The 11,755-nt window shown below is 36.7% G+C and overlaps 1 protein-coding gene across 1 annotated transcript in view; it reads right to left on the minus strand.

Moving 5' to 3' along the window:
* USH2A (usherin) overlaps nucleotides 1-11,755 on the minus strand; it is a 417,498-nt gene that overhangs the window by 94,443 nt on the left and 311,300 nt on the right. Inside the window, exons 46-48 of the mRNA XM_084512774.1 lie at nucleotides 11,338-11,540; nucleotides 9,383-9,495; nucleotides 4,094-4,286 (exon numbers count right to left, since the gene is read on the minus strand). Of these exons, the coding sequence (XP_084368900.1) occupies nucleotides 4,094-4,286; nucleotides 9,383-9,495; nucleotides 11,338-11,540 (509 nt within the window). The remainder of the gene's footprint in view (nucleotides 1-4,093; nucleotides 4,287-9,382; nucleotides 9,496-11,337; nucleotides 11,541-11,755) is intronic.

The following is an 11,755-nucleotide window of genomic DNA, read 5'->3' on the forward strand; positions in this document are numbered from 1 at the left end:
CATGGGATGCCATCCTTCCTGAACTGAGCCTGAGAGGGCTGCCCGCAGGCAGCAGCTCTTGAAGCGCTGCTCCCACACAGCTCCGTACCACGGGGTCCATCCCCCAGGAGCAAACTGCTCCAGCATGGGTCCCCCACGGGTGGGCGGCAGCTCCCCCCAGATCCCCTGCTCCTGCGTGGGCTCCTCTCCACGGGCTGCAGCTCCGGCCTGGGGGCTGCTCCTGCGGGGGCTCTCCATGGGCTGCAGCCTCCTCCAGGCTACCTCCACCTGCTCCACCAGGGGCTCCCCCACAGGCTGTAGCATGGAGATCTGCTCCATGTGGGACCCATGGGCTGCAGGGGGACAGCCTGTTCCACCAGGGGCCTCTCCATAGGCCACAGGGGAACTGCTATTCCCTGCCTGGAGCACCTCCTACCCTGCTGCATTGCACTTGGGGACTGCAAGGTTGGTTCTCACTCCTTTCCTCTCCCAGCTGCTGTGGCACAGCACTTTTTTCCCTTTCTTAGATCTGCTCTCACATAGGTCCAACCAGTGTTGCTCATTGGCTCAGCTTTGGACAGAAGTGGCTCCGTTTTGGGGCCGGCTGGAGTTGGCTCTGATTTGACACGGGGCATCTTCTGGGCTCTGCTCCAAAGGCCACCCCAGAGGCCCCCTGCTACCAAAACCTGGCCATATAAATGCAATACAACAAGATGCAATAAACAAATTGAAGAAAATGTCAATCTCCTTTATGAGAACTTCACTAGTGATTTGTCTAATGGAACTATGTACATACATCTTACGTGCTTTCACTGACTGGTCTACCATCCAATTTGGTATGTATAAAACAATATCTACAGGGAAAGATGTTTACATATGTAAATGAACAACAGGGTAAACAAATAGCAAGCATTTCCATTTGTTTGTTTGTTTTCCCAACAGTAATTATAATGCCTCATAGAGTACTATAAAGGCAAGAGAAGTTATTCTGTCTTAATGGACTATCAACTCTCAGGAACAGGACAGAGTTCTCCATTTAGTAGGAGAGAAGGAGAAGTATTGGTGGGAGAATTTGGTAGCTTCAAATCCAGCGGTTTCCAAGAGGATATGTCCCAATAACAAAATGCACCATAACAATTAAAGGGAGCACAACTTGTTGGCACCTCCCAGAGGGAAGCATAATATAGGTTTGCAGTGGTATTATCATCCCTAGTGGGGACTGTCATCATTACAAGTCAGACCTGAGCTATACTAGTGGATTAGAAAGATGGTGTCACTTCTGCTCAAGAGGAAAATGCAGGACTTCAGCCTCTTTGGCTGAACACAAAAAAGTAAAGAACAAAATGATGAAACACTAGCAAAGCACCCTCTTATCCAGAGAGATGCAGTATTGTATTCTTAAATATGTCCCATGCTGATCAGCTCTTAATACACTTGATTGTTAATTTTCATAGACTATGCTGAGATGGCTTCATTCTACCTACAAAATTTTTGCACCCCTGCAAGCAAACTTGAATGTGCAATTCATTGTGTCAAGAATTTTGTACATTTGCAATAGGACTGGGGACTGAGATCTTTGTATTTCAGATTTTATTTTTTTTTCATGTGCCAAACAAAAGGTATCTGCTTATTGCTCTTGATATAAACGTTACTTTAACTCTAAGTGACATCTCCACATTTGGTATATCATTAATGGATGACAAATAGCAGCTGATATTGTGGTAAGGGGCTTTCTTTTCAAAACAACTTTACCCCAGTCAGTGTTGCTTTTCTTCACTACTCCAGTAGACTGTTGAATCTAATGACCATATATACTAGCATAAATACTTGAGCATTACAGCTGGCGTAGAGTGAATGTTGTCCCTGTCCCAGACTAGTGTAAAAGGAACAGGGATATGTCAGAAGCTCTGTAAAAATCTGTTACAGATGTTTTAGATTACTGGTGGGTACACACAGAACAAACCAGACAAAGCGTCAGGAGGGGAATTTTAATCATCACCCATGAAAATGACTGCCATGTCATATTATGTATGTCATATTATGTATGTATGTGCTTCAGTTTCCTGTGGACCTTCAAGACTGCTACCTAACCAAGTAGCACCCACTACTAGCCCCTGTCTCTGACTAATAGGTGTAAATAACAAACAGATGGATATCTTTTTGTACTTCCTTGTTGTTGTATGAGTATAGTGGTACTCCATTACATCATAGCACAATTAAGAGTCAGAAATTACTAAAGCTGGTGATGTGTTTAGAGAATACAAAGGCCATTATAGCAAAATGATATTCAATCTATTATAAAAAAAAAAAAAAAAAAAAGTCAGGAAACCATAAAAATAAGCAGACTCTCTCCAAAGCTGAAAGTTACCATAAGTTTGCACAAAGATTGAAAAAGTAAAAAAGGAGAAAAAAAATCTTCTAAAATTAATCTAATACAAACTCATTCACATGCCAAAAGGTCTATTAAAAAGTCTACCAAGCTAAAAAAAAAAAACATGAAATAATTAAATTTACGTTTTAGAACAAAAGACTCCCTGTAATTCACTTGAAAGGTTTCAAAAACACATACATATAGCACAGTATAGCTTTCAAGGGAACTCCAAAGCTAAGGCTGTATTGGCTAGAATAATTTATATTTTGACTTGAACCCCTCAAATAACTCACTTCCTTAATTACTGTCTTGTCTGACAGGGAGTCGTGTGAATACATATCGTTTGCCTTAGTCACAGAGCATGTGATGATGCTTTTGACAAATAGGGACACTATTTCATTACATTAAATCTTACTTTCAAACTAAGAGTTTTCTACCTCATTTGTCAATAAAAACCATTACAGACTCTTGCTACACTATTGATCCTACTCCTAAACAGGAACTAATATGAAGATTAACCTGAAAATAGCCATAATTTAAAAATACATCTGACAAATCACAATGGATCTCATTCAGGGCTGCTCATCATTGTCATGTAACAACCACCCACTTGTAGCTGAATCTAAATAGATTTTCTGTACAGGAGAATTTAGTCATTCAGCCATGGAAAAATTTGAGGAGAAAAAAAAATCATTTTAATGACCATTATTTGCCATGCAGGGTTTGAGGAATAATTCCTCACACAGAGAGAAGCTTTTTAGTTTTACTAGTGTTTTTGAAATTCTGCATATGCGTGGAAACTTTTCTATGGTCTTTATGTGATCCAGTGTGACCACTTTTTGCCAAAGGAACCATAGAAAGTACTACCACGTGCTCCACAGGTACGTGAATATTAGAGCAGACAAAGAATCTCCTTTTGCAGTTTACAGTTTACAGTGTAAACTGTATGGCATGAAGCTGAGCAAAACTTATTGTTCCTAGTGGGAGGCAAAAATACATACAAAGCTCTATGTATGTATATGCCCACCCTGTAATTTAGCACAATGGGATTGGATCAGTAGATCTAATAATTTGGTACTGAGATTCTCACATTTACATATGATTTGTGAGATTTACTTGGGATCAGATAGAGCCTCATTCCTTGGGATGAACACCTGTACAATAAATATGAATCAAAGCTTTCCGAAGGGAAGAAACTGGATGCATGTTTGTGATGTAAGGTGGTCCACAGACTGGTTGGAAACCTGATGTCCCCATCCAGATCTGGAGTACATTTGAGAGTTTTCTGAAGCACGTATTCTGGCTTAGCTTCCTCTGCAGGGGATTTAGTTTGTACATATTAAAAACCACCTTGAAACTTAACCAATGTGCAGTAAATGGAAACAAGCAGGGAATTTGCTTCGAAATTGTACTGTTGCTTCAAACTGAAGTGTTAATCTAAGACAATAAATACTAAACAGTTCATTTCTTCTGAAAGGAGGAATAAGTTAACAGTCTCACTTGTCAGCAGCTGTCTGACAAAATGTTGCTAGAGATTTTTGCACAGCTGTCCCCATATTAAGCTCAAATATCCTCATATAATTTAAAAATATTTCAAGACATATCAGAGCCTCATACTTAAAATATTGAAAGAAGCAAAATCTTCACATCCTTTCCTCTGACAACTAACGAGGTTTGGTTTACACACTAATTTCTAGAAGAACAATTCTTCCTTATATTACTAACTTATAAATAAACATGTACCTTCAGATCTGGATGATAACACTCTTCTCCACAGATATTTTCATGCTTCCTACATTCTAGAGGGATGCACATTCTATTACTTTTGCTGCTCCCTGCTGCTGGGGCACACCTCTTCAATGCTGTACGTAAGAGATCGTATCCTAGGATAATGCCATTTGGCTGTCCCGGCGATACCCAGTTGATTTGAAGAGATCTACAATAAGCAGAAAATTAACAGCTGTTAAATTATTTAAAGTATTTATGTTTCTGCAGATAAATACATTAAATGATTAGCATATAGTTGTTCCACATTATATGAGTTCACATGGAGTAAAGTATTTCAAGTATCCAAAATATCCCTCTCGATGGTGAATTTCACAGGTTCTTTAATAACCAAAAGGTGTAAAGTTTGAAAAAAGTATCAATATTTGATAAAACCCTGAGAAAATGAATCACACATATAATCAAAGCCCTTAAAAATTGTAATCAAAGTCTTTCTGTTTAAAAGAAATCACATTCATGCTTCTGAAAACTTTTGTATAATGAACTTTTCTTCTAGCATTTCAACCATTGGAGTTCAGTGGTAGTTGAAAGGATTCAGCATGCTTTCTTGGTGCTGTAGTTAAGGTCTATTGACAAGGCTGGAGGGACCATTCCATCCTCAAACAGGATCCTGGTGGAGAACAGGCACCTGGGGGACAGAGGACCAACCCCACACTGCAAGCTGTAGCCAGTGCAGCTTGCTCACATTCAGTCACCATTTAGAACAGATTTGCATTTATCTTGCCTTTTCCCTGCTTTTAAAATTATAATGCAAAAAACACATCTTCCTTTGAAATTTATTCTTCAACATGTAATTAATAAAAAATAAGAATTAATAACAACATCATTAAACAGTATACTTAAATATTTTCATTGACAAAATTAGAAGTAAAAAATGCAAGTGTTTAACATAATTCTGACTTGGTGCAAAAGCGTGACTGCAGCTGTCCACAAAATACTGTCCGTAAGAATCCTGTTCTTGATTTCAAGTTTGATATTAGGTCATCATCAATTTAAGGAAGAAAGTATCTTAAGGGAAAAACTGTGTTAAACTTTAGTATGCTTGTCACTACTAGAAAATGTGCAGGTGTTGGCTTCAAAATCTCACTTAAAATTACAACATATGTCTCAAAAGGGACATTTGAAACAGAAATTTGCTCTTTTGTCATGTACACATTTTACATGGAAAACTTAATTTCATGCATAATCACTCTGGAATGTTGCATACAATGTTAATTTCTTACTATGACTTTCTTCTTCGGCTAGAGAGGAGGAGATCCCAGTGCTACACGTAGATCAATAGGAGGACTTACAACACTATATAGCATACACTCAGACTCCAAATACCTCTTCTTGATCTCCATGTCCCACTTACACAGCCACTGTCAGAATGCCAGTGACATCATAAATTAACATTAATTTAAAGTGAAAAACATTACAGTGAAACAGTAGTTGCTGAGATAAACTTTGACTTCTTAAGAGAATAAAAATAACTGAACTATTATTTCACTTCCTTGAGATATAAACAGAGGAATACACAGCAAAAAGCCTTTGAGAATAGGAGTTAATGTCTCCTATGAAGGAACAACTTCAGAGGTGACTTGCAGAGGCAGCATTATTATTCCAAGGTCTTCATTTGAATCATAGATTTAATTCCATATTCCATACATGCCTAGTTTGTATTCACTATATATTCTAACACATGGACATGAACACACACATGTGCTCAACAACATCAAATATCTACATTTAAATAATGTTACAGGATTTAACCTAAAAACATAAAAACAGGATACTATATTGTAAAATATATATATATATATATATATATAAAATTAAAAATCAGAAAAAAAATAGATAAAAAGAAAAGGAAAAGAAGGGTAGTATTTCAACCTTTATAAATGCTATTGTAACTCTCTCCTGGTCTTTGCACAGTATAGATCACAGGAGTAAAGAAAGCACTTCTACTTATTTCTTAGAATAATTTGCTTTCTGCAGGTGTCATTCAGACCCCCAAAAGTATATTTTCAAAGTACTGTGCCAGTTTTTGCAGTTTTGCAAGCCATATTACCCCCTAAAATAATTTCAAAGTAGTCCAGAGAATTGATGCAACTATTTGAACTATTGAATTTGAATTATTTTCCCTTTTCTGCAGAATTCAACACGTTTTTTCTTCATTAATAAGCAGTCACTTTATTATTATTCAATGTATAGATACACATTTGGTGTGGACATAGCTAGTTATCATGTAAAGCTACAGCTGCCCGAGTAAATCATGTGGCATAGAAGTTCACTGCATAGTGCCATCAAAAGGGTAAAACCCTGCATGACCTTTCAATAAAGCCACAACTCTATGTACTCACAGATAAGCAGACTCCTTCACAATTTTATGAATGTTTCAGTTACACGTATACCTTCTGATGTTCACTACAAATTGAGGTGGTTTTGAAAGCAACAGAGTAAAAATAACCCATGGCCCAGTTAAATAAAGTAGCAAGGTTTTCATGGGATTGCAGATGTGAATGAGTATCTCAGCTTTTTCATAGCTACTGTCTGAAGAAACAGGTGCAGATTTACAGGGACATGATAGGACCTTCAGCATGCAACCAGCTGTACCATGTATGGTGCTCATAGAAAGCACAGCCTAATCAGGTCATCTTTTATATCCAGTTAACTCTGGATATATCTGATCAGCTTGTCACTGGTTGGCTGGATGTGACTCCACAACAATCTTTCCCAGCATTTCACGTTTATTCACATAGTTATGAATTCCTTTTTTTTTTTTTTTAATCTGCACATTCCAGTTATTTTCCCAGTATGGAAACTTACTGGTTTTTAGTTCCCCAAATCCCTTTGGAGAAATCTGCATTACACTGTCGTCTTCCATTCCTGCAGTACCAATACCAAATTAAAAGACATTTTGCATAGCATAGTAGTTTGACACTTTTGTATATGAGCTCCTTCAGAACTCCTGATCCAATACCATCATCACAACAGTTTATTACTGTTTTGCCCATTTGTTCTAAATCCTTTCTACTAACATACTAATTTGAGATAGTTCCTCCGCTTCATTCACCCATGCACAGCATCTCATACAAAAACCTTCCTAAGCTCCACAGTACTGAACACCAAAGCAAAGAATTCACCAGTGCACACACACACACACCCTGACACACCCTCCCATCCAAAAAAACAAACAAGACAAGAAACATAAAAAAAACAGAACCTGACTTAAGACTTCCATATTGGGTCCCATACTGTTTTCTATTTGAAGTTTGGCATTATAAAATAATCGTTCTAGGACTGTGACCTTTTGTGCCAAGTTTCAGCCTGAAGCTGAGTTATTAACTGTAAGGGGTGGAAAAGTAAGGTATTTATAATGGCTCCAGTGGTATAACCTTCATTAGAACAGTCTGGATGGAGCTGCTATCAGAAAGACTTCTAAGAAGTTGGTGGGTGAAATTATAATTTATGTCATGCAGCACCTTGAGGCAAATTTTAAAACAATTATTTGTGAATGCTAGAAAGACATTATCCTACAGCATTCTCATCAATAATACAGCCCCCTAAACTGATTCAGAAGAGGAAAAACCACTGATTCCAATTAAAGACAATAAACTGCATGATCTGTATTGTATCTTGACTATCCCATGAGCCTATACTGTATAAATGCCTTTTTTTTTCTGTCTGGTGACAGATATGTATTAAAATGTCCGCTTGTCTACACAAACTGTTTTTTTTTTTTTTTTTTTTTTTTTTTTTTTTTTTACCAAGCTTTTTCTTTTATGGAGGATAAATAAGCAAAATTCATATTCAGCCCAGCACCTGCTGAAGCTGTCAGCTGTAGTGTTTGTCATATTTCAATCAAAGCTGAAGCCAGCCAGTCATTTTTATACTACACAATCCCTACATACTCGAGGACCAGAATTAATGAATTAGCTATTGATTAAATTCCACTCTAGCAAATCCACTGTGGCAAATAAATGAACTACCCGGGGCACGTGTAGGCCATGGCCAGACATGTCCGGGCAATCGATCAGTAGTTAGTATTCTTTTGGGATATAAGAACAGCTGATGATAATATGACATGTAGGAAAAGGCAGTGTAGAAACAGAGTCTGCTTCTGGCTGAGCAGATTATAAAGTAGGAAGGCATTTTTGATCCTTTTTCATTCATGTGTTATGACATATTTAGTCTATATATAATAGCAGAAACATGCATAAGTGTTTGCAGTACAGACAATACAGACAAAGGCACACATAAGTTAAAGCCAAGGGCAAAAGATGAGATCCTGAATTGAGTTCTTATCATCAAACAAGCTTTGACTATATCTGTATGTGTGAGAGAAAAATAGCAAGCTTAATTTCACCCTTATGCAGAGACAAATGCTGAATTCAAGAAAAACGTAGAAATGATAAACAGCAAACAGAAGTCTCTAAGAGACTGGAGGAGCAAATCCATCCTGCTGGCCATTTCGGAAGGCTCGGTTGTTAGATTTTTGTTATTTACAAAAAAGATTTTTTCTTTTTTTTTCTACAAAAGAAACACTGCTAATGAGCATACACCACCACAAATGTAATAAAATCATATGAACAATAACATACACACAGGAGGCTAACTGTTTTATTGTTGGTGTAATTCTGAAAAAAATGTGTTAGCATGCTTTAGCCTGTCTTTGGAAGATATTAACTCCTAACGAATCACTGTATATGTTATTTGGCAGCTTCTAAATACTGCAAAGCTGTTACTCCTTTTACAATTAAGAAGTTTGTCCATGCCTGTGGATTTCATGGATGTGCAGGTTGCAAACAGTGTTTCAAGGAGACAGAGATGTGTATGCCTTTTAAGATAGCTTACTAATTCTTACTGTTGTGGTGGGTGACTTTTTTTTTTTACCCACAATTACTCTGTTTCCATTATCAGCATCACATTGCTCCCTGAACATTAATCTCCCTCTTCTTAACTGACAGCAAAATGTGATAATTTTCATCCTCTAAACTTCTTTTAACTACTTCCATTTATGCCTTATTTATTATCCCAGCACAGTGATACCTGAATGACTCTATACAATCAAACAAAGGTGAGATTTCTTTAGTTGCTCATTTGGCCAAAAACTCCAAGATCAAATATAATGACCATGAAAAACCTTTACAAGCTGTACACTGAATTCTTTAATGCACCATATTCAATGCGAGATTGGTCCCCTTTCTGGTCCCCATTCCAGCCACAAATTGATCTGATATATGCCAGCTACCTTTAGCATAGTACCTGGAGCCAATTACGTGAATAATGGGTGCTGCCAGCTGCTTCGGCTCATCTTCTACAGTTGTAATCTGGGTCCCGTTGCTTTTCACACAGGCATACACCGTGCAGGCTTCAATCTGATGAAGAAGAACGTGAATTTCAAATACTAAGATGCAGAAATTATTCAACTCTGCTACTTGCTTAGATTTCTCTTTTCACCAAGATTTGTCTTCTTTTCTACTTAACAGATTACGTACAGCTAGGAAAATACCAAAACTTTGAGATAAGTATATCTATCAGAGATATACCGTGCCGTATCACATTTTCCCACTCTATTTTCAAAAAAAAAGAGTACACACAGCCATCTGATACCTACCACTATTCTCTATTAAATTATCATCAACAGTGTGTAAGTGAATTTGTTTGTATTTTGTAAGCCGAATCGTATACATAACACTGAAAAAAATGTCCAAGTGTAACAAGATAGGAAATACAATAAGCCACTCTGCTTTGATTTTGGTTCATGAGTAATTCACTTCGGTTTCCTACATGTACCACACATTCTGAAATAAAAACAAGGATATTTTTCCTTAAAATCTTCTATTCCTTCATGTCTATGCTGGAAAATTAGGATAAAGGTAAAAATACAAATCAAAAACATACACTTCATTATTAAAAATCCCATAGAAATAAAAACTTATTCCTTCCAGTTCTTGGGATTAAACTAAATGAAGGCAAAGTCAAATAACAAGTGAATGATAGTAACATTGTTTCTCTATTGGTGATGCAGGGTTTATTCAAAATAAAAGAGCACAAAAGAAAAGAAAGGTAATGAAGGAAGATTACCATTGAGATGTACATGCATCCAAGATAATATTGCTTTCAGGACAAGAAGAAAAAGAACCAAAAAAAAAAAAAAAGCTTTGATTTTTACCTATCGCATTGATGCAAATGTATAAAGACTAAGAAAGTGAAAGAGAAGAATAATTAACATCTCAAGCAACAGAAGGTGGCCATGGTAAATTAATATAGAGGATCTATAAGTGAGGCAGTACTCTGAATTTGCATTGTTATTGAGAAAAGACAAATGTGTTTCCAAGCAGCATTCAGAAAGTCATATGTGTATTCATGGATGGAGGTTTGCTGTTTCAGAGGGGTTTGAACATAGAAATCTGTTATGGTATGCCTTCCTGTGATGTTTATTTATGGCATGTAGTAACTGGATGCAAATTTTTCAGAGCAGAGTTCACATATTTACTACTAAAACCTTCTAAAATATAATGCAAACCCATCCTGAACAAAATAGACAAGAATAGTTACAATTAAATGTCAAACTGCATTTCTTGAGCACATTAATTGAACTTAAGGATAGAAAGATACCATTTTTTTTATACTGCATATAATGTTTCGTCTTTTATTAGATATCTGTCTATAGAGGCAAAGATAAAGATAGAGAAAGGAAAAAGCAAAGAAAAAATTGTTGTACTTATTAACAGCATAAGAAGTACTGCTATGATTTCAACAGCTCTGCTTTTTCCTCAGAACGATGAGGAGAAAAAAAAATGATAAAAGGATGACAAATGCAATATCATTATTTCTTCGTGCTGATATATTATGCATGCCTGATGTTTCTAAAACAATTGCAATTTTCTTTTAATGAGTAGGAGTAGAATCTTTGCTTCTTTGTAATGTATGTTAGGGCTTTGCTAATGTTGTAGCACAGAGCATTTAAGGGAAAGTAAATGGAGTTTTGATGGTTTGAGAAAAAAATAATGGAAGTCTGTGTTATGAAAACAGTACGCAGACCTAAAATACCCTGAAAATAAATTTATGCCTTGTATGTATACACACACACAAACAACAATGCAAATATTTGCCATGTATGTAAAGAAATTCATATAACAATATTCACCTTGGAAGTACATAAATATTATGTAAAATCAAAGAATGTTACACAACACAGAAAAAAATATTCTAACCTGTATATTGTATACAGTGAATGGAGATAAATCTGCTAAAAGAAAGGACCCAGGCTCGTTCATTCCAGTCTTGTACTGCTTATTATTTACATAGATAGAGTACTCTGTGACAACACCATTCGGGTTTGAAGGCGATGTCCAGATGACACGTACAGCTGTACTGTTGATGATGACAACCTCTGGAGGGAACATGCCCTCAGGCTCTAGAAATAAAGGAAGAAACTGAATAAACTCCAGCTGTCTCTGCAAAAGCACTTGTTTAACCAAATGCAGATTAGTATTTAGGTTTAGCAAAGGGTTCACTGCTTATCTGCTTTCCTCTGATGAAGTTATCACAGTCTGTAGTCTTCTGTAAATTGGCTTATTATACTCTCAGTTAGAAACCATGAGAGCTGATGGTAAAATGCTTTATACCACC

Source organism: Aythya ferina (genome assembly GCF_964211825.1).
Source record: "Aythya ferina genome assembly, chromosome: 3".
NCBI lineage: Eukaryota > Metazoa > Chordata > Aves > Anseriformes > Anatidae > Aythya > Aythya ferina.